At 60.7% G+C, this 20645-nt stretch overlaps 12 protein-coding genes across 12 annotated transcripts; 7 read left to right on the forward strand and 5 right to left on the reverse strand.

Annotated features, from left to right (window-relative positions):
* Positions 1-687: 687 nt before the first annotated feature.
* Positions 688-1334, forward strand: COLE_01834 (uncharacterized protein; the record flags this gene model as incomplete). Its single annotated transcript, XM_018425385.1, has 3 exons — positions 688-886; positions 951-1119; positions 1184-1334. 3 exons carry the CDS (start codon positions 688-690, stop codon positions 1332-1334), a joined length of 519 nt encoding a protein of 172 aa, XP_018278743.1.
* A 293-nt stretch (positions 1335-1627) lies between these two features.
* Positions 1628-2353, reverse strand: COLE_01835 (uncharacterized protein; the record flags this gene model as incomplete). The annotated part of the gene is made up of 1 exon (XM_018425386.1): positions 1628-2353. The coding sequence occupies one exon, from the start codon at positions 2351-2353 to the stop codon at positions 1628-1630; it is 726 nt and encodes a 241-aa protein (XP_018278744.1).
* Positions 2354-3320: 967 nt separating this feature from the next.
* On the forward strand, positions 3321-4532 carry COLE_01836 (uncharacterized protein; the record flags this gene model as incomplete). The annotated part of the gene is made up of 2 exons (XM_018424806.1): positions 3321-3467; positions 3510-4532. 2 exons carry the CDS (start codon positions 3321-3323, stop codon positions 4530-4532), a joined length of 1170 nt encoding a protein of 389 aa, XP_018278745.1.
* Positions 4533-5049: 517 nt separating this feature from the next.
* On the forward strand, positions 5050-5430 carry COLE_01837 (uncharacterized protein; the record flags this gene model as incomplete). Its single annotated transcript, XM_018423197.2, has 1 exon — positions 5050-5430. The coding sequence occupies one exon, from the start codon at positions 5050-5052 to the stop codon at positions 5428-5430; it is 381 nt and encodes a 126-aa protein (XP_018278746.1).
* A 1126-nt stretch (positions 5431-6556) lies between these two features.
* On the reverse strand, positions 6557-8242 carry COLE_01838 (uncharacterized protein; the record flags this gene model as incomplete). Its single annotated transcript, XM_018424986.1, has 3 exons — positions 6557-6815; positions 6848-8132; positions 8164-8242. The coding sequence occupies 3 exons, from the start codon at positions 8240-8242 to the stop codon at positions 6557-6559; spliced, it is 1623 nt and encodes a 540-aa protein (XP_018278747.1).
* Positions 8243-8379: 137 nt separating this feature from the next.
* On the forward strand, positions 8380-8832 carry COLE_01839 (uncharacterized protein; the record flags this gene model as incomplete). Its single annotated transcript, XM_018427538.2, has 1 exon — positions 8380-8832. One exon carries the CDS (start codon positions 8380-8382, stop codon positions 8830-8832), a length of 453 nt encoding a protein of 150 aa, XP_018278748.1.
* Positions 8833-9060: 228 nt separating this feature from the next.
* COLE_01840 (uncharacterized protein) lies at positions 9061-9933 on the forward strand (the record flags this gene model as incomplete). Its single annotated transcript, XM_018423198.2, has 1 exon — positions 9061-9933. The coding sequence occupies one exon, from the start codon at positions 9061-9063 to the stop codon at positions 9931-9933; it is 873 nt and encodes a 290-aa protein (XP_018278749.1).
* Positions 9934-10015: 82 nt separating this feature from the next.
* COLE_01841 (mitochondrial 37S ribosomal protein mS47) lies at positions 10016-11658 on the reverse strand (the record flags this gene model as incomplete). The annotated part of the gene is made up of 4 exons (XM_018427537.2): positions 10016-11100; positions 11134-11262; positions 11297-11378; positions 11425-11658. The coding sequence occupies 4 exons, from the start codon at positions 11656-11658 to the stop codon at positions 10016-10018; spliced, it is 1530 nt and encodes a 509-aa protein (XP_018278750.1).
* A 351-nt stretch (positions 11659-12009) lies between these two features.
* On the reverse strand, positions 12010-12453 carry COLE_01842 (uncharacterized protein; the record flags this gene model as incomplete). The annotated part of the gene is made up of 3 exons (XM_018427539.2): positions 12010-12160; positions 12247-12323; positions 12370-12453. The coding sequence occupies 3 exons, from the start codon at positions 12451-12453 to the stop codon at positions 12010-12012; spliced, it is 312 nt and encodes a 103-aa protein (XP_018278751.1).
* A 320-nt stretch (positions 12454-12773) lies between these two features.
* COLE_01843 (uncharacterized protein) lies at positions 12774-13810 on the forward strand (the record flags this gene model as incomplete). Its single annotated transcript, XM_018423199.2, has 3 exons — positions 12774-13134; positions 13167-13395; positions 13432-13810. 3 exons carry the CDS (start codon positions 12774-12776, stop codon positions 13808-13810), a joined length of 969 nt encoding a protein of 322 aa, XP_018278752.1.
* Positions 13811-14292: 482 nt separating this feature from the next.
* COLE_01844 (uncharacterized protein) lies at positions 14293-16677 on the forward strand (the record flags this gene model as incomplete). Its single annotated transcript, XM_018425387.1, has 4 exons — positions 14293-14631; positions 14663-15542; positions 16144-16483; positions 16515-16677. 4 exons carry the CDS (start codon positions 14293-14295, stop codon positions 16675-16677), a joined length of 1722 nt encoding a protein of 573 aa, XP_018278753.1.
* Positions 16678-17420: 743 nt separating this feature from the next.
* COLE_01845 (uncharacterized protein) lies at positions 17421-19206 on the reverse strand (the record flags this gene model as incomplete). The annotated part of the gene is made up of 3 exons (XM_018423200.2): positions 17421-18517; positions 18611-18733; positions 19017-19206. The coding sequence occupies 3 exons, from the start codon at positions 19204-19206 to the stop codon at positions 17421-17423; spliced, it is 1410 nt and encodes a 469-aa protein (XP_018278754.1).
* Positions 19207-20645: the final 1439 nt, after the last annotated feature.

Consider the following 20645-nt stretch of genomic DNA (forward strand, 5'->3'; position numbering starts at 1 on the left):
ACGCTCGTCGATACCGTTACGAGCGCGTCGATGGGTCTGCTCGCGACTGACAAGATGTGGGGACACCCCATGCTCACGGGGGTGAGCTTGGCGCTCGATATGGCGTACTATAACGCCTGCCCGGTGTGAGTTGAGTGCTTGCGTAGTGAAGAGGCGGCGAGAGGCTCGGCATGGGAGGGGACGACGAGCACTGACAATAGCGGGACCAAGATGAAGATTACGGTCACGGTCGAGCACCTGGGCGCGTCGCTCGCCAACGTCCGCGGCGAGCTGACAGACTGGGAGACCGGGAAGCGTTACGCCGCAGGAAACCACGTCAAGACGTGGCGCGGCCCCAAGCCCAAGTTGTAGCGGCCAAGAGATGCAGCTATACCTCCCACGTGCTGCCACATGCCGATGAGCGTTGGTTGACGCTCAGCGCCGATTCCCCGATTCCCGACCGCGCTCATCCGATGGGCATCAGAAATAAGCTTGACAGACAACGTTGTGTTCCGTCAATCCGTCGCTGAGGTCAACTGATGTCGACGACAGAGCACAGCCATGAGTCAACATTGCGATGCGTGCCTGGTCGCACAACGGCCTGTGCTTAGCGCTGCGTGCCGTGCGTGCGTGCCGTGCTGGACGTTCCGGTCATGTTGGCCGTGCTGGGCTGTGAGTTGGCCTTGACCATGGTATCACCCACACACCATGTCCGACATGATCCCCTTTGCTGGCGATGCGGCGGCGACAGCGCGCGGCCTGCTTGCGATGGTGCGCTTCGCGCGAGATCTGCACGCGGCGCCTGTGCCCGAGACAATGGAGCCGCTTCCGCCGCTGAACGCGCGGGGCGGGCGCAGCCTGCCAACCCGCGGGTGGCGGAGCGTGTACAGCGTCGTGATTACGGAGGGTGAGTGCCGCGCGCGGCATGCGTGGCGCGTGGTAGCCGGAACTCCTTCCGGGACTGATCTCAGACATGTGCAATCCGCTGGGCGGGCTGCATGGTGGCGCGGCCGCCACGCTGATCGACACGGTCAACTCCGCTTCGCTGGCAGTCTTGACGACGGAGAGCTTTTGGGGCCCGCCTATGCTCACGGGCCTGACGTTGACGCTCGACCTCGCGTACTACAATGCTTGTCCTGCGTGAGTTGAGGAGGGAAACATGGCAGCTAGAATGCTGTCGCACTGATCGGACGACTGATGGTAGTGGCACTAAGGCCAGACTGACCGTAACGATCGAGCACCTCAGCGGCACGCTGTGTAACCTGCGCGGCGAACTGACGGACTGGGAGACTGGGAAGCGATTCGTGACCGGCTCGCAGGTCAAGACGTGGCGCGATCTTCGGGGCAAGCTGTAGAGCCTGGAGTTGACGATGCAAGCGTGGTCCCAGCACATACTCACCGCTCCCGATAGGCGGCTGGACCATCTGCAAGCTGACGTGGCTTTCGGATGGCCGCGTCGGTGCGTCCACACATCCTCCATCACTTACGCGATGCATGCGGCTGCATCTACAACTACAGCAGTGAGTTCTCTAGGAGGCGGGGCGGTAAACACAACATCAAGTCGCCAGGGCATGAATTCGAGTCGCGAATTCGTGATCTTGGATAGGGTGGGACTACCTATTGGAGCCTAGTGCTCCAGCCTCAATGATCAATTGCGATCGCGGAATGGCTTCCACGCCAGGGCGCGGCTAGCGGTCGCCAGGTCGTGGAGCCTGAGACACCGGTACACTGCCAGCCCCACGGCAGCTGCTCCGAGCACGCCGGCGGTGCGGGCCAGGAGGATGCGGATGCGGCGCATCCTGATCTGGGAGGGCTGCGCGTGTCTGGGCGGGGTGTGCTTGCGAGGCAGGGCGCGCTTACGAGGCGAGGGCGAAGGAGACTTGCGGTGGTTGGGAGAGCGTGGCCCAGGGGATGGAGGGGATGCCGCATGGGTGGTGCCCTCATCCGACTCACTCTGGCTGTCGCTGAATCCTTCGCATGCCTGGCCGCCAGTGTTCATGCTCTCGTCGGATGGCTCACTTGCTTTGACCTCTTTGGCAACACCAGCTTGGCTCTCGGTCACTGCGCTGCTGCGGCTCTTAGCATGTGTCTGCGGAGACGCTGCCTCGTCGATGGCCTTTGGTACCGCGGCAGCCTTGCGGCGGACCGGGCGCGCTGGGGCGAGGGCAGTGACGGGCTCCGCAGCACTTGCGCCACTCAGCCTTGGGGAGCGGCGTCGCGGGATCGTGCCGGGATGCGCAGGATCTAAGACAAGTGAGGATGCTGATTCAAGGTGTTCGGCGGTGGCCGGTTTGGCACCGCTAAGGCGAGCGGAGCGGCGGCGGGGGGCTGCGCGGCTCATCGACGAGGGCGAGGAGGGCTTGATCGGCGCCATGTCTTAGTCGTCAGCACATGCGGTCCTCTCAGGTCTCACTCTTAGTGGGAAATGTAAAGGATCAAGGATCTGCGGATGGCTTGAATGGGCTTGCTGATCAGCTGTCGAGGGTGGCGGGGATCAGAAGGTTTGGAGAAGTGTGGAGCGTAGGGGATGAGGGTAGCCCGAGGATGCTGATATGTGTCGTAGCGACAAGGCGGGAGGGAGCAAGGTAAGGTGGTGCTTTGTGCTTGACGAAGGAGACAATGCGAATCCATTGCATCAGTGCATCACCTCATCCTCTGCGGCTGCGCTGACGGCAGGCTTAATGTTTAGCTTTCATTCACTCACTTTCGCTCTCTCCAGCTCCTGGCTCCTCAGACTGCGCAACTTGCCTGCTCAAGGACCTCAAGAGGCTGAACGAGAGGCCCCCACGGGTCAAGTGCTAAGCTGTCGCAGGAAATCTACGCGATGAGCGGCACGAGCCGAGTCGAGTCGGCCAACTAAGGCGGATTGATTCATTACTGTTGGACTCGTGCCTAGCCATGTTCGGAACGCGTGCGATCTGCGTGCTCAATTGAATCATCTCAATTGTCAACTGCTCATTTCGACGACACCAACCCACGTCGTCGCGTTTGTGGACTCTGCTGTCTCCACCCAAACAACACTCCACATTCATCGTCAGGAGCATCAGGAGCATGTTGTGCAACACGACGGCAATTGGAAGTAATGTTGACGCTGGAGTCAATTCTGTTCCAGCCTCAGACCAAATGGCTCAGCGGATCAGCCGTTTGGTCCAATTCAGCGTCCCCACACCATCAATGCATGGTAGCAGCCAGCAGTTCAAACCGAGGATTACAAAGGTTACCTTTTGAAGCTGCAGTCGAAAAATGTTTGCCCTCGCTGCTGGCGACAAACATTTATAGCTGCTGTCTACCGCTCTTCCTCATCCATCAATCACTTCCCCCCCTTGACAACATCTTTTACGATGACTCTGTCGAACCCTATCTTGAAGCGTCCCCGCAGTGCGAGTGCCTCGGGCTTCCTCGAGTTCTTCTTCTCTCGCCGCCCCCACCCCGCCAGCCCTCGCGAGCCACACGAGCCCCCTGCTTGGGAGCCAGAGGATGTGTATGAGGTGAGTCGCCCAATCAATCCTCCCGCACCGACTGACATGGAGCCTTTTGAGGCCGTTTGCCTATTCCCTGTCCCCGATGGCAGGTACATCGTGCGCCAGCCAGCTTCTGTTGCCGAAACGGAGGACCACGAGCAGCCGTCATCTTCGGACGCGTCATCCCCATCCTCTGCAGACCTCTCGTCCGACCTGTCGTCCGACCTGTCGGCTGACCTGTCGGCTGACCTGTCATCCACCGACCTGTCATCCCTCGACTTGTCCTTCAACTCGTCCTCTACGGACCTCACATCCATTGAGTCGTCCTCGGCCGACCTGTCATCTGTCCCCTCGTCTCTCACTTCGGACCACTTATCCTCGCCACGCTCCTCTTACCCCGACACCCCTCCCACAGAACTTGACGACTTTGACGAGACCTGGGATGACACTTCGCCATCTTTGGACGAGATTTTCGCGAGTCTTCCGGAGTTCACCGTCGAGGAAGAGAAGGACGAGCCCCAGGTTGACCTCCCCCCTTCGACGACTTCGACGTGCAAGGACACTCCTCACCTGGGGGCTGAACAGGACGACTCGACCGATCCTGCCTTTGTATGGCAAAAGCCTCAGTTCATCACACGTGTGGAGCAGTCGCAGGATCCTCAAGAGAGCATCGACGAACTTTCACACGGCGGGGTTGAGCAATGCGCTGAGTCGGTCCGGATTCTCGACAATCAACTCGACAAGGGACCTTTGTCAACCTCCGGAAGTGAGGGCGTGGCTGCCCTGGACGCTTCTTCTTCGACCGACATTGTAGAGCAGCATCAAGACCCTGCGCCTCGCGCCGGTAAGTCCAAGGGGCAGAAGAAGAAGGCACAGAAGCGGAAGTCCAAGGCAGCCAAGAAGGCGTTGCTCGACGCGCGCTGTGACGTGGAGCAGCTCTCTACGCCCACCCCGACCTCCACCCCCCTCCTCAGTGCTCCCGGCTCAAGCGCACGCTTTGTACCGACCTCCCGCCGTCCTGACTGGTGGTACCCTTGGGCCCTCGTCTCGTTGTTGAGTAGACCACTTGTGGCACGTGAGTGCCAACTGTAGCACAACGATGATACATCATTTACTTTACGTCTCGGATATGAAAGGCGACAGAACGAGAGAATCTTGAACCAGACAATGTGACCCTCAATGCGCTTCTTTCCTTGATCTCCTTCTCACGGTTTTTATCCTCAAGTTGGAGGCGTACCTGTGGAGCAGAATATCATGTGTACTCACACAGGGGTATGGCACGATACTAGTGTCGGAGAAGATGGACAATCAGCGCGTTTTCCCCTTACCGTACAGCGATGTGCTCAGCTTCAAGGAGAGTGGGAGCATGTTAAGCAAGGTTCGGAGTGCGTGATGGCACCTCCGGCTCCGTGATGCAGACGGACTTCCGCGGCATCGATCGGCACAGGCAACACCTCGTACTCTGCTCATGCACTTTGCAGAACCTAATTTCGGCTCCGTGGTAAGGCGGTGCTCACCATTTGACAAGCGACTCTTGTGCCCAGCCACACCACCAGCCCACTCTTGAAGTGGATATAACCTCCCTGGCAAGAGACTTCCCCGCACCATCATGACCGAGCTCGAGTTTGAGAAGAGCGCCCAACTACCCCCTAGCTACTGCGCTCACGCGCACGCGCCCTGCACCTGTGACTCCGTCCCAGCCAGTCCCAGCGCCAGCCCCTGCTGTCACACAACGCACGACCAGTGTACGGGGCACACGCTTCCGCGCACTGTGCTCGCCTCCCCAGCCCCCGCCCTCGTCTACCCACCTACCGACGCCTTCTGCCCCGCCACGGGCGGCCCTCATGTCGTCCGTCGCCGCCAGGGCGGCGTCAGCATTCTCCTCAGCGTCGTCACCTTCCCGGTCGGCCTCGCCGCGCTCCCGTTCGACAAGAAGCAGAGCTGCCGCCGGTGCAACTTCGTGATCAAGGAGGCTTGGGGCGGATACTGAGGCCTGGAAATTGTAGTATCGGCGCCTATGAATCTTGTTCCTAAGGAGAATTCGGGTCCAGAATGCGGAGCAACGCTCATCCGCCTTAACCCGCTGCCGAAACGGGTGCCGTCGGTTCACCTCGTTTACAGACAAGCAGCGGGAACTGCAGAATGCGTATAAGGTGGGGCGTTGTTGACCTTGACGTACGCAGTGACGCGTCCTTGGTACTGGAACCCGTGTGCCATGCGTCCGCACCGTATGTCACAGCTAACGGCGGTATGCACTAGTACTCCCCACCACTACAAAGCTCGTATCCCGAGGGTCGTCGGCGCTGGCAACATGTGACTCATATGGTCGCTCACAGCTGATCGTGCTGTAATCATCCCAGGATGCCAAGCCGGTAGCTGCATGCATAACGTCGCAGAATGCTGGACACCGCCCGCACCCTCTGCATTCCAAGGTACCCTGCGGCGGGGATATCGATGGCTCCGAGGCGCACGCCAACACAGCAAATCGGCACCGTAAAGCACAGTATGCCAGTCAGAGGTGCCCGACGAGCACACAGATGTACATATACACCAGCTCAAGCAGCACCCGTGCGGCCATCTTCGCCACCTAGCAGTCGCCACACATGTCCGCTTGGTCCCCACCCGCCAGCTGGCTCGTGCCGTCCCGCTCTCGCTCCTCCTCCTCGGCATCCCATCCGTCCGATGTCTCCCTCTCCTCTCTTGGAGAACGGCAGCTTCTCCTCACGGGCCGTCCCAGCACTCCATCTTATTCTTTCGAGACCGAACCTCCACAAGCATTAGCCAAATCCATGCAGTGCCCCAGGCTCACGAGGCTATGCCCCGCTTCCGGTGGGGCGCACGAACCGAGGTCACGAGCAGAGGATATGTCCCTCCTCCTCTCGCAAGTGTCCTTCACTCTCGTCCCCTTCGGTCTGCTCACGTAAGTCCGCATCTGTCGCGAGTTGACAACAGCGCCGCGTTGAATCGACGCAGAACGTGCCGTCTGTGCAACCGAGTCCTTTGATGATCCGCGTCGATTGAGTATGCTAGTGTTGTCTGATGATTCGACACAAATTCCTAGAGTCTCCCATAGATCGAGAAACGTGTATGTGATGTTGTACTCCTTCCCCCATGGCCTAGTAGTGCAACGCCCTCGCTGCTGTCTCGCCTTCGAAAACGCGCATCTGGTCTTCCCGGTACGTGTCGGGCGCGATGCGGAAGTTGCCCGGCTCCATGATCAGCGTATTGTGCTCACCGCCATATTGCGGCCACCATGCGCCGTCAGTCCAGCCGGTGTCGCCGACGCCAGACGCTGATTCACTCGCGCCGTCATTATTTCTTTTGGTCGACTGCTGGGGCGGGCCATTAGGGTCGAGGTAGTAGGCGAAGTTCAGCCTGCTGTCAGTTACAATCCGCACATCACGCACCAGTAGTTCATGATCCCGCGCCCTGCGGCCTGTTCCTGCGCGGTGTAGTTGCTCGTCGCCCTGCCGAAGACGTATTCGAGCTCGGCGGTGTGCGGGATGCCCACGTACGCCGGCGCCGGCATGCGGCCCCACCACTCGTAGCTCCACATGCTAACGTTGTTCACGGTCGCCTGTGACAGGTGGTGTCGCCGCCGGCTCTGGACAAGGAGGTCTCCAGTAACCGCAGCGAGCTGCTTGAACTTGGGGCTTAGACCGAACGTCTCGTTGCCGGTATCGAAGGGACTTCCGATCCTTGGGATGTTGGGGTATGCTGCCTCGGTGGCATTCACGAGGGTATCGTCAACCGCCGCGCGCACGAGGGCGTCCATGACCGTCCTTAGCGTCGTGTTGTCTGGAGTCGTTGGGTCTGTGAACAATGTCCCCTCGTCCTTGCAGTTGCCCGTGATCACTGGCACACGGGAGAATGTGCCGTTTTCCAAGCTGACGTACGGCGACTGGCGCACCACGTCACCGTCTATGCTCGGCGCCCACGCAGATGGTAACACGCCTTTTGTCGTAGCGCCCGCAGCCGCCGCGTCCTGAAGCCGTCCCGCAGGTGATCGGGATAGACATTCCCATGTACTCCTGCTCCCCAGATTCGTGGCGTTGGGCGCCTTGCAACCAGCAGCAGCCGCGAAAGTGTTGTAGGCCTCCCGGGTTTCCGTGACATTCCAGATCAGCGCGGAGGATGGCGCGCCGCTCTGCAAGATCGCGCCGCGGAACAAGTCCTGCGTGGCATTGAGCAGATGCAGGCCGATTGAGACGGCGCCCGCGCCCTGCCCGAACGCGACAACCTTGGCCGGATCGCCGCCGAAGGACATGATGTTGTCCTGGACCCAACGCAGCGCCAGCCTCTGATCCCGCAGGCCGAGGTTGGCGGACGACGTGCGCGCGACGTCGGGCCCCGCCGCGAAGCCGAGGACGCCGAGGCGATAGTTGAGCGTCACGAGAACGAAGGGCCGTCCTGTGCTTGCCCCATAGCTTACAAACTGCGGCGAGGCGTAAGTGCTCGCTGCGCCCTGCGTGAAGTTGCCGCCGTGGATGAACACCATTACGGGCAGGCTCCAGTTGGAGCCTGCCGCCCCCGTCGGAGCTAGTACGGAGAGCGTGAGGCAGTCTTCCGAGATGCCGCTCGCGTTCCATGGTGCGAAGTTCGGCTGTAGACACGCAGGAGGGAAATCCGTTCCGTTAAGCGTTGCGTTGTACACTTTCGGCTCGGGTTGCTTGAAACGTCGCAAGCCGGTAGCTTGTGTCAGCGTGGAGTGGAAGATACGTACGCGACTCAGCGTAGGGGATGCCCAAGAAATGGTCGATGCTGTTCGAACTGAAGCCGGTAACGTTCACGCTAGTGTTCATTCCTGGTGGCTGCATAGTCGCGTTGACGAGCGTTGTCACCTGGCCGTCGACCTGGCGCCTGGTCGGGGTCGCCAGCGACAGCGCTGCGAGAGGAAGCAGTGTCAGCAAGGGAAACATGTCCGCGGCTTTGTCAGATCATGCTCCTTGAGCCAGCCTTTAAGACAAGGCGCTTGCATACTGTTGTCAGCCTGCTCCACCGCCGCGCGAAAGAAATCTGGAGAGACGCCAAGAAGAACACGAAGACATTACGTCTCTGGGACGCCGATGATACGGCATCCGGGAGTTGGAGGGGCCTGGGCCAAGTGGAGCGAGGAGCTGCCCTCAATCCGAGGATCCTGTGCGTCGGAATCATACGCTGGGAAGGCTGGTCTCCCATGGGCAACGTGGCGGAGTGGTTAACGCGATTGACTAGAATTTGGAATATATTCCAGGAGCTACGATCAATTTCCTTCGGGAGCGTCTGTTCGAATCAGGCCGTTGTCGTTTTTGGCCGAGTGCTTGTTGCGCTCTGTGGTGGCTGTCTCGCCCATTGTTATTTCCACCGGGCACGCCACTGCTCAAGAAGTTTGGCAGTTCCGGCTTGGCACTAGGCGAGTTGGGCTACTTGGGCCGTCACCACTCTCGGAACTACTCTCTTGTGATTGATGCGACAGTACACCTTGTTGATAGACGGGACATGTGGAATCTTGGCGCATGGACCGGCGATATCCGATGGCTTCCCATTATCGGCCGAAACCACATTCCGGCCATTAAGAACAATCAAGTACTCAGAGTAGTGATGCACGTCGCAAGAGCCTTCTTCGAACACTTCTTTCCTCATGTCCGAGTTAAAAACGGCCTCGACGATCCTCGACAACGCCGCGTTTGTGTCACTCCCCGATGGGCGGCAGCTGCAGACGTTCACCCTAGGCACAGGCGAGGACCTTGTTCTCTTTGAGGCGGGCGGCGCGGCCGCCGGTGCGAGCTGGGGCATGGTTGTGGACGCGCTGGCTCCTCTGACCGACGCCAAGATCGTAATCTACAACCGCGCGGGCTACGGATCCTCATGGACGGCTTGGGATCGGCGCACGCTCCCCGACCTCGTGAGCGACCTCACCCACCTCCTCGAGGCGTTTGAGTACCGCCGCCTTGTGCTGGTCGGGCACTCATTGGGCGGCCCTATCATTCGCTCCGTCGCCTCCATCCTTGGGAGCAAGTGCACGGGCCTCGTACTCGTTGACGCGACCGACGAGGGCAACCCCGAGTACTTTGACAAGATGGAGAAGGCATTCTACCGCAACTCGTGGACGTTCTTCCCCAAGGCCTTGTGGGGATCACTCCGCACACAGAAGGAGCAGCAGCTCAAGGGCATTCCTGAGCCATACCGCTCCCAGGCGGTCGCCGACTCATCGTCTCCCAAGGCCGGCTGGACCGCAGGGTACGAGGTGTCGAACATCGTCCCGGGGCTGCGCGAGATGATTGCGACACCCCCGGTGCTCGCGGAGACAACCTACTTGACGGCCGTCTCGGGCCAGCTGCCGCCCGGCGCCAAGATGCGCCAGGAGCAGAACGAGGCCCACCGCCGCCGCGCTGAGACGGCTGGCAGCCGCGGGAAGTACGTACCTGCACACAAGTCGGGGCACGCAATCTACCAGAGCGAGCCGCAGCTCGTGGCGGACGAGATCGCCGCGATCCTCAAAGCGTCGCTGTAGACGCACATGCGGCATCCACATGCCAGCTGGGCCCCTGTATCTATCTAATTTCGTACAACTGGCTGTATAGCTCTATTTATTTCTAGTGCCATTGCATGACAGACCCGGTTGACGTTCTTTCCGAGATGATGCGCCACACGGCAGCCTCGAACTCGGCCCGTCTTGCTGGGTGTGTCTCGTGCCCCACCACGCGCTCGACCAGCTCCGCGGCGCTGAGCTTGCCGCGCGCGTCATCGATCGCCAGCCGCACGCTCTCCTCGGTAGGCAGGCCGAAGCGGCGGAAACGGCCCCAGTTCGAGTCTGGGCCCCTGAGGCTCTTCGGAGGCGGGAGCAGCCCGTCCCCGACATCCATGGGCGGCGCGTCCACAAGGTGGGGCGACGCACGGTCGAAGAAGTTAGCGCGGAGGCTGGCGGGCTCGAGCGAGGGCGCGTCGAGTTCTTTGATAGATGGACTGAATGGGATCGGAGTCTTGTTCTTCTCAAAGAGCGAGTGGACTGCGCCAACCATCAGGTCGTTGTTGGAGCGGTTCGTGCCGACGAAGCCCGTTGCGACAAGCATGTCCTGCTCAAAAGTTGTGGCGAGGCGCTTCGCCTGCCGCGCCGAGTGGTAGTTCTCGATTGCCACGGCCATGCCCGTGGGTCCACGCGTGTCCATCATCTCCCGCTGCTCCTTCGCCCACGCCTGCACGTCGGGGCTGAACCCCGTGTCCGTCTCGGCCTGCACGAGACGGGTGTACACCGCCTTGAGCGTGGTGAGCGAAAAGACCTCGTCTAGTAGCTGCCGGATATCGCCCGCGATTGGCGTGCGTCCGCTCGGGTTGCTCTTCGAGCTCAGCCCCTCGGCCGCAGGCAAGTGGTACTCGGCCACGACGGCCGAGATCTCTGCCGCGCTGGGCTCTTCCATTGCCGCCAGCCGCTCCTTGATCTCCGGCACGGCCTCTTCCGCGACGTAGTGCGTCGCGATGCCCAGCTCGTACACCTCGCGCCCGAAGACATCGCGCCCCGTCACCGCGAGCCATGTGCCAATCTGCCCATCCAGCTGGTTCATGTAGTACGACCCGCCGAAGTCAGGGCTGAAGCCGATTCGTTGCTCTGGCATGGCGAAAATCGTGCGCGGTGTCGCAATGCGAACGTCGCCCGTGAGGGAGAGACCGGCGCCGCCGCCCACTGATGTCAGCGCTTGCTTGCAAGGATACACACTCGTGACACCATCCATAAACGATACGTAGGGCTTGCCGAGGTGCGCCATCTTCCAGTTGAGGCGGTACGAGTCCGCCATCATCGTCAGCGACTTGATGTTTTCGCCTCGCAGAGCGTGCTCCACCACCGCTGTCGTCAGCCCCACAACTTGTGGCGGACGCACACTTGATGTCACCACCGGCAGCGAACGCGCGCCCCTCCCCAAGGCCGATTACGAGCTTGACGGCCGGATCGTCGCGCCATTCCTGCTGTCAGCTACGTGATCTTTGCGCCTCCTACGCGTCCACTCACGTCGGCTCTCTTCATCATGGTGTAGAACATGTCCCACGACAGAGCGTTCAGCGCCTTGGGCCGGTTGAGCGTGAACACGCGCGTGCCCCCGCGCTCCTCGAAGTCAATCTCCGTCGAGTTGCCGGCCGGCCGCTCGGGCTCCACGTAGCCGTTGGTGACGAGCCGCCGGATGGTGGTGAGGCGAAAGACTGCGCGGGAGGCGGGTGACAGGCGTGTGCGAGTCGTGTGCAGCATGGTTGGGATCGTGGGTGCTCAAGAGACGGAAACTGCGTGCAAGCAGGTCGATATAATCGCGGTGCTCCAAAACGCTGCAGCGGCAGTCACCTCGGTCCGGTTAAGCGAGCCGAGGGAGCGGAACATTTCCGGGGGCCGGTAATCAGATCAGTTCGCCGGGCGCCTTGTGAACGCTTTCCGGCGCTTGCGGACTGGTTGCAGAGATCAAGCCGCCGCGTGAGGAAAAGAGTAGGACGCGTCGATGGCGCTCGCTGACGACATTCAGGCGGGTCCCTACCTTATGTTCCAGATCTGAAGCGTTTTCACCGCGAATTGTCTCGGCATGGACAGCAACCTCCAATGCGGCAAGCCTCAGTCATATCTGCCCCACGTCTCCCTGATGTTTAGCTCCAAAGCCTCATGTAGTCTCTTCCCGGCTGGGAGAGCGACTATGCGAGTACGCATGTTGCTGTCTTGAGAATGGGCATTATAGCGCCTCTCCATACGGCGAAAATGGCTGAGGCTACGAGGATTAGTGTGCTATCACTGCGACGACAGAACCAGGATCCGCAGGCGGGCTCATTGAGAGACGTTCCAGCTGCAGCTCACTCGCTATGTGTGGTCAGCACAATTTTGCGGTTCCGTCCTCGCAAGGAAAAACGAAAAGACGTGAGGAGGGACGCCCACTGGGGAAAAGACGCTGTTTGAGCTCGACTCAGCTTCGAGCCTTACAGTTGAGCTCCGACTTAGACGTCTGCTTGACGTCGGCCAGAACAGGACAAGGCCCCGAAGAGGCCACTTCAGCCCCTGCAACATGTGTCTCCCATTCCGAACACTGATATTCAGCCTTCCAGGCTGGGTGGACAGTTGCGAACAAGAGGGACCGACCGGCGAGCCTTGAATATACGCAAACTAACTGTGCAAGACGAACGCTGCGATCACGGTGGGGAGACGCGGTTAGTCACGGCCTACTGGCAGTGGAGGTGGAGGAAGTGGAGGCATGTGGAGGTTGTGGAGGTCGGCGATGCGCCGAGATGTTTGCGGATCCGGCAAGCGAACGACTTTGATGACTTTGCGGGACGCAGAATGTCTCAACTTCACTTTTCCGTTCTCTCTGACTCTCCCAGGTACCCAGAATGACGAACGCAACGACAGTCAAGCTCCAATCGGGCGCGAGCATGCCTCTGACGGGCCTGGGGCTGTGGAAGGTGCCGCGCGATGTCGCGGCCGACCAGGTGTATGCGGCGCTCAAGGCCGGCTACCGCCTGCTGGACGGTGCAGCGGACTACGCGAACGAGAAGGAGTGTGGGGCGGGCGTAGCACGTGCGATCCAGGAGGGCGTGGTTACCCGCGAAGAGCTGTTTATCGTCTCGAAGCTGTGGAACACGAATCACGCCGCGAAGCACGTCGAGCCTGCATGCCGCAAGTCGCTGGCTGACTGGGGGCTGGAGTACTTTGACCTGTACCTCATCCACATGCCTATTCCACTCGCATACGGTTAGTCACAGGGTAGACGGAGCTGATGCCAGTGGATCCGGCAGTCCGCGAGCACCCCGGGTGGACGACGACGGGCGACGACAGCGGCGAGATCAGGACGGAGCGCTCGCCCATCCACCTCACCTGGGGTGCGATGGAGGCATGCCACGCCCAAGGCCTCGCGAAGAACATCGGCGTGTCAAACTTCTGCTCGGCCCTCATCGTCGACCTCATGTGCTACGCGAACGTGCACCCCCAAGTCCTGCAGATCGAGATGCACCCGTGCGTCAAGTACCTCCGCGCCAACGCTGACCACAGGTATTTCGTGCAGCAGGGCATGATCGACGTGTGCAAGGCGTACGATATCCACATTATGGCGTACAGCTCGTTTGGACCGGCCTCGTGGGTCGAACTTGACCATCCCGCGACGAAGACGCTGCCCTCCCTCCTCTCCCTCGACACCATCACCCAGATTGCGGATGCGCATGACGCTACGCCCGCCCAGGTCTTGCTACGTTGGGCGACGCAGCGCGGCATCACGGTCATCCCTAAGAGCTCAAACCCGGCACGCCTAAAGGAAAACTTGGATAACACGTCTCTTATGCTATCCGAAGAGGAGATTAGGACGATCTCTGGCCTCGACAAGAAGTTCCGCATCGCCGGTGGTGGCGACCCAAGGATCAATATTTGGGCTTAGTCGATGTGATGCGTTCTTGTTGATGTAGGCAGGCCTGCGGTGAGAGTGGTCTGGTGAGCTAACTACCGTGGGCAAGAGAGGTCAAGTCTGCGCTGAGGAACGAAGGGCAAGCGTAGAAGGATGGCCCAAATCTCCGTGGCCACCTGCAACGAGAACGGTAATTGCCGATTTGTCGGAGACGCCGAGTGTTGCGTACTAGATGCACCTCCGCAGCACATGCAGGGCTGCAGAACATGGGTGCCTCAGGTTCTAGTTCGGCCCAGAAACGCCTGCATGCCTCGGCTTGGGCGCGTGAGGTGGGCGCGTGGGCATGGAGCCAAGCCTCGCTTCGGAATATGGGTGGCAATTTGACCTCCTGCTCTGACCTCACTGCTCCACCTCGGGGCGGCGACGATTCGGAGCAGCATCTTCGGCCGCCCACTCTGGTACTCTGCTGAATTGTGCATATCCCCTGCCATGGAGCAGGCCGCCCACCGCTCACCATGTCCGTGTCCATATCCACCTCCGGCTCGACCATGACCGCGCCGCACGGCATCGCGCAGCGGCTGGCGCATGCCGCGCTGCACACGCCCCCCTCCTTCTTCTCCATCAACATGGGCACAGGAATCACGTCGATTCTGCTGCACAACTTTCCGTACCGCGCGCGCTGGCTCGAGATGCTCGGCACGATCGTGTTCGTGCTCAACGTCGCCGTCTTCGTCCTCCTCCTCGGCGCGACGATCGCGCGCTACTCCCTCTGGCCGGTCTGGCGGACCGTCGCGCGCCATAAAGTCGCGGGCATGTTCTGGGGCTGCTTCCCCATGGGCTTCGCGACCATTGTCGTGCGTGCCTCCCCCTTCGGGCTGACGCCAGAATATGGTCTGCCTCGTATGCGTTCCCGCATGGGGTGCGAGATGGGCGTATACCGCCTACGCCATGTGGTGGGCGGACGTGCTCGTCTCGCTCGCCTCCAACCTCGGCATGCTATGGATGGTGTTCACGCGGCAAGAACACACGCTCGCGACGCTCGCGCCCACCTGGCTCCTGCCGGTGGTTGCGACGGTCGTCGCAGCGGCCTCCGGCGGCGTCGTCGCCGAAGCGCTCGTCCCCATCAACCCCGCGCTGGCGCGGAGCACGCTCTACGTCTCCTGGATAATCTGGGGCACGGGCGTGCCCATCGCGCTCATGGTCATCGCGCTGCTGATCTACCGCTTTGCGGCGGGCGGGCCGCCTGCGCCCGCCGCCCTCGCGTCCGTCTTCCTCCCCCTCGGGCCGTGCGGGCAAGGCTCATTCGGGATCACAACGCTCGGCGTCGTCGCTCGCGCCCTCGCGGATCGCGGAACACCCATGGTCCCCGCGTCGCCGGAGGCGGCGTTGCGCATCGCCGACGGGATGTACGCCGCCTGCCTCCTGGCCGGCCTCGTCCTCTGGGGCCTCGCCCTAGCATGGTACATCCTCGCCGTGGCCATGTTCGTCGAGGGCGTGCGCCGCGACCCCGCCCTCCTCGGCGTTGGCAAGTTCACGCTTGGGTTGTGGGCGCTCACATTCCCCATCGGCGTGTGGGCGACCGCGAGCATCGCGCTCGCGGCCGAGCTCGACAGCCCCGCAATGCGCGTAATCGCCGCCGTCATCAGCGCACAGGTTATCTTCCACTGGTGCTACGTTGCGGCCATGACGGCGTGGAAGCTCGTGCGGGGCGAGTTGTTCGCGGCGCCCGAGCTCGAAGGGAAAGATGTGCTAAAGAGATGGGAGAGTGCGGGGTATACAGGGAAAGAGAGAGAGGCAGCCCCTAGCGTATGAGATTAGATATAGATAAGGCGATCTGCACCGGTTTGCATCAGCTCGAGATGGCGAGCACACCAGATGGCGTGATGAACGAGGTGCTTGTCTTCTGGATCTGCGAGAGGGGGAGAGGAGGGATCGAACAAGAGAGTGGAGCACAGCAGCGTCATGGGAACGTTACAACAGCGCCGGAATGCACTCGGATCGGGCGCCCTCCCGCACTACTCATTCCCGCGCCACAAGCAGCCACGGACCCGAAGCAAAGTTAAGTGATTTTGCAGGAGTCCAGAATCCCAGAATCCCAGCTGCGTCACGCACGTTGGCGCGCCGCGGCGCGGCGCGAGCGCGGCGGCACGCAGCCGCAGCGGCAGCCGCAGCCCGCAGCCCGCAAAGATACACTCACTCGCACGTGCTCCGCTGTGGCACGGAGCCGTGGCTGACTCACACTCGAAGCGATCCGCGACGTCAGCGGGCGCAGCCGGAATGCGCGCGAACAGCACATAAAGCGGCCTGCCGCGCCTCTCGCCACCCACTTCGCAATGGGTAAGTTTCGCAGGAAACGGCTCACGCAGCGTCCGAGCAGCCCGACCACGACCACGACCACGACCACGACCACGAGCAGCGCGAGCAGGCGCACGACACGGCGGAGCCGGCGCGCCGCCAATCGCTGCGCGACATGTTCCGGCGCCCGTCGAACGACCAGCCCGCGCGCCGCGGGAGCTGGCGCGACATGTTCTCGGGCCACCAGCAGAGCGACCAAGCCGCCGAGGGCACGAGAGAGCGGCGCTCGAGTTGGAAAGACGTGTTCCACCCACACGCCACCGTGCCGGGCCAGCAGGGCGGCGGTGAGCGGCACGAGCGGCACGAGCGGCGCGGGAGCTGGAAGGACGTGTTCCACAAAGACCACAAGGGGTGGGCTGGGGCTAGGAGGGGCTGACGACAGCGACGAGGCGACGAACGCGCGTATCCTCGGCCAAGTTGATGCGATGGATACCGTCCCCGGCGCCGAGGAGGCGACGGCCGCGCGCGCAGACCCCGCCGTCGTCGGCGAGACGGGCGTGGATACCGCCAAAGTCATGGGCGGCGGGCGGCACATGGGCGCGTAGCCCAGGGCAGGGAGCAAGCGCCTCAGCGGGCCTAATTTGAAGTGGCCAATACGTAGTGACGATGCGACGTAATTCTCGCGGTGATGGTCCGAAGGGAGTCAGATCGTGACATCTCTGCGACGAATGGAGGTGCGGTAAGTGATCTCCGCGCGCCAGTAAGCTGCTTCCCACACTGTCTACTGGAGCCTGGCGCGGTACTGCTCACATCAACTCTTGGCGAGGCAAATCAACTTTCCAGCTGAATGACTGCACGTCGCCATGATCTCCCGCTCCGGAATCTTCCACAATTGTGCCCGTCCAAGTCGACTGGGCGACGGAATGGGTGCCTGTGCCTCGTCGTCGCCCGATCCACAAACGTCACTTGACTCTCGCTTCGACGCTGACGCCTCCGGCGAGGCAGAGATGGCTGGCATCTATCTTTGGGACTTGGTTCCCCGAATGAGGCATTCTCGGCGCGGAATGCTCACTCAACTTGCAGCCGCTGCCGTCACCGCCAAGCTTGTCGTCAAGCATACCCCAGACGGCACATGACCTGCGAAGCGCCCTCGAATATGCACTGCATGCTCATCAGCCACGCGCTCGGCGTGCGAGATATGTTACGGAAAATGCGCTTGTATGATGAAATGTCCGGGAGTCCTTGGAATCCTGAGACGGGAATAGTCGTTGGGAGGCGGCCGCCAGTCCAACTATACATGAGAAGAAAGATCGGCTTGTCGAGACGTCCAGCATCGGCCGGTGTTGAATTAGAAGAGCGAGTAGAGGGCGCCAGCGAGGGCGAAGAGCGCGGCGGGGAGGGCAAGGGCGCCGAGTGGGAGAGACGCGCGGCGCGAGGCGGCACTCGTGCCTCCTGTTGGTCGAGTGCCGGGAGTGATAGTGCCAGTGCGTCCGCCGCGCGCGAATGTGACGAATGTTGGGACGGCGTTGCCGGAATCGGAGAGCGGCTGTGTCCAGAAGAAGGACGGCTCGGTCACGTACTGCCCATTGGTCTTCTGGTTGAGCCAGCCAGAGTACTTGCCGTCTGGGTCGCCGTAGTGGGCGGCCACGGCAGCGACAACAGGGTACAGCTCGTCTGGCAGTTCGTTCTTTGGGTCGTAGTTCATGGCAAAGTCGCAAGCAGTCTGAATGGTTGCTCCCTCGTCCGACTTGGTGTCCCATACATTGATGCCGGCGTATTCGCCGATGCGAGCGGCGGTAACCATGGCGGCGAGGTTGTATGCGAGGTAGTGGTAAGGACGGGTACGGTTAAGCTCGTACGGCTGCGAGCCGTCAAGCTTGATCTGGTGCTTGAAGTGGCCGTCAAAGTACTTCTGGATGGTGGCAGCGGCATCCTGAGTGTCGTTGGTGATGAGCTGAAGAGCGGCTAGCTGGGCCGAGTAGAAGGTGCCGTGGTTGTTGACCGACGCCTCCTCGTCCTGAGCGATGGGCGAGTTCTTAATCCAGTTGGTGTAGTTGGAAACCCAGGTTTGGAAGCGCCCGTCAATAGTCGCGTTCCATCCTTCGGCGTTACCCTGGCGAAGGAGCAGCGCGCCCGAGGCAATCTTGATCATACCTTTGAGGTCGAGGACACCCGTGTGGCGACCCATCTGGTCGCGAACGGCTGGACCGCCCTTCAACTGGGCATAGTTAAGGTGGGGGTTCATGTACGACTTTTCATGGAGGAACCACGAGTCGATAAGGGAGGCTGCGCGGTGAGAGTACGTCTTTGAACGGGTCACACCCCATGCCATGGACGCGTAAAAGATGGCATTGGACATTTCGTCAAAGTCGCCGATGTTGTTGACAAGACGAGCATCGGGGTTGAGGGCGCCATCGTGGTTAGAGTACAAGCAAGTCTTGAACACTGGGTGTGAGCGTGTGTGTGTGTGTGTGTGTGTGTGGACGGGGAGTGCGTGGTTTGTCGTGTGCATGTTTGCAGTGTTGTGGATGTACGTACTCTCATCTACAGCCAAGACGGAAGTGTTGCCGGCATTGCTGCAGTCTGGCCAGTAGTAGGGGGCCCAGCTCATGTAGTCGTGTGGGTCGTTGGTGGGGGCGAGGTAAGGCTTGTTAAGGACGCCTGGGTGTTAGTAGTTGCATTGGCAGTGGTTGTGAGAGCGGAGTGGTTGGACCGAGTACGGAGTAGTGGCTGCTCGCTCGAGTAACGAGAATGGCACGGGGGGATGGTACAGTATGCCAAGGCGTGGCAGGAGAGGAAATTCCCCAGCCCCCACTCTACAGCCTATTCTCATGCACCCATCTCTCAGCCATCTCCCCCCGTCGCCATGCATTCACGCCCGGTGGTCATGGTCTTGGACATGCACATCGGGTGCTCGCGGATGTGCCCAGATCTGGTTACTCACTCCATGGGCGGCTGCGACCGAGCCTGTTAGCCCACGACACGATGGTCTGCTGGGCGTGTGTAGTCTGGGCCTCGTACTTGAAGTCTAGAATGTAACTTGGGTCGACAAAGTCTGAGGCATAGTTGACGACGGCATGGGCACCGGGGAGGGCGAGGAGGGCAGTTGCCAGCAGCGCGTAGCCAGCAACCATGTTGAGAAGTGCGCGTCCAAGTGTCAAGGGAGGGAGGAATTGGCCGAGGGGGGGGGGGGGGGGGGGAAGATGAAGTGAGATCGAGGAGAAGTGATAAGAGAGTTGAGACGGTCGTGAAGGTGTGAGGGAGTGCCGGGGGCGGGTGGGTGATCGTCGAGGGGGATCAGAGTCGAAGAGGATGATGGCGAAGAGGATGAGGATGAGAATGGAGATGGAGATGGAGATGGAGATGAAAGATGAGAATGGGAGGAGAATGGGATGAGGAGTCCTTACGGTGCGCCAGGGCGAGGGGGAGGGTTTGTGGCACTGAGTGAGGGCAGGAAGAGACGGAACCGAGGTGTAGCAAAACAGCGGAAGATCGGAAGAGTGATTCGAGCAATAGTCCTAGGAACCGCCGGTCCTCTCGACCAGTCCAGTCAGTCGGCGAGTGAGTCGGGAGCAACGTTGAAGAGGAGGGGAGGGGGTGGGGGGGTAACGAGCGTTGAAGGTATTCGAGTAGCGTCCGATCGAGGCAGAAGAGCAGAGGTGAAGCGAGCGTGAGTAGGTTAACCTGAGAAGAGGTTGTGAGCGAATTATTGAGTTGAGAGTTGTGCGTGACCATCTCATTCTGCGCTTCAGTTCGAGGCGCAAGAGCAGAGGAGGAGATCAGCTGGTTGTCTGACTTTCTGTCAAGCAACGAGGTACCGTACCGACTCGCTCTGGCTCGCTGGCTCTCAGCTTTGCGGCCCAACGGCCCAACAGAAACAGGTACTCTGAGTGCCGCGCGTCGAGAATTACGACGCGCTCTCCGGTTCCTGCTACCCGTGGCCCTCGGGAAGAGGCCATGGGCTGAGATATTGGTGCTCGAGATAGACTCTTGAGAGCGCGGGAGAGGCACAATGATTACAGCAAGCGGAATAGAATAGCCGACTATTAACGGCTGTCGCTAAGCAAATCTAGGGGCGAGCGTAATGACATCACTCCACACATAACTCCCAGGGTCTGTGCACGCGTTTCGGCATGAAACACGCGCCTACCATGTGTTGTTTCGATCGTCGCCCCTGAGTTCCGGGCGCATTAGGGGTAAAACAGTGTGATCCGCGCTCCCCCCCATTCCCCTCCGACCCTTGTTTCCTGCAGCTGTTTCTATTCTTGTTTTTAACACCTCTTGCTCTGGTCCTGTACCTTTTTTTTTTTTTCTTGCTTGTACTTGGGTACTGTACTCTTGCTGACTGCAGCGCGCGCTACATAGATTTCGTAAGCGATTAGCTGCATTATTAGATTGCTAGTGCCACTATCCGCCGGCCGCCAGTCTCCCCCCTGAGATGGATCGCCCGACAGGCTCTGGTGGCGTGAGGTCGTTTACGGGTTACATGGTGGTCTGGCCATGGTAGACGAGATGGACGCCGCACTGCCGCTGGGCAGGGATAGCGAGTTATATTGGGACAGCAAAAGGGCGG

This window comes from Cutaneotrichosporon oleaginosum (assembly GCF_008065305.1).
Source record: "Cutaneotrichosporon oleaginosum strain ATCC 20508 chromosome Unknown ATCC20508_contig02, whole genome shotgun sequence".
Classification (NCBI taxonomy): domain Eukaryota; kingdom Fungi; phylum Basidiomycota; class Tremellomycetes; order Trichosporonales; family Trichosporonaceae; genus Cutaneotrichosporon; species Cutaneotrichosporon oleaginosum.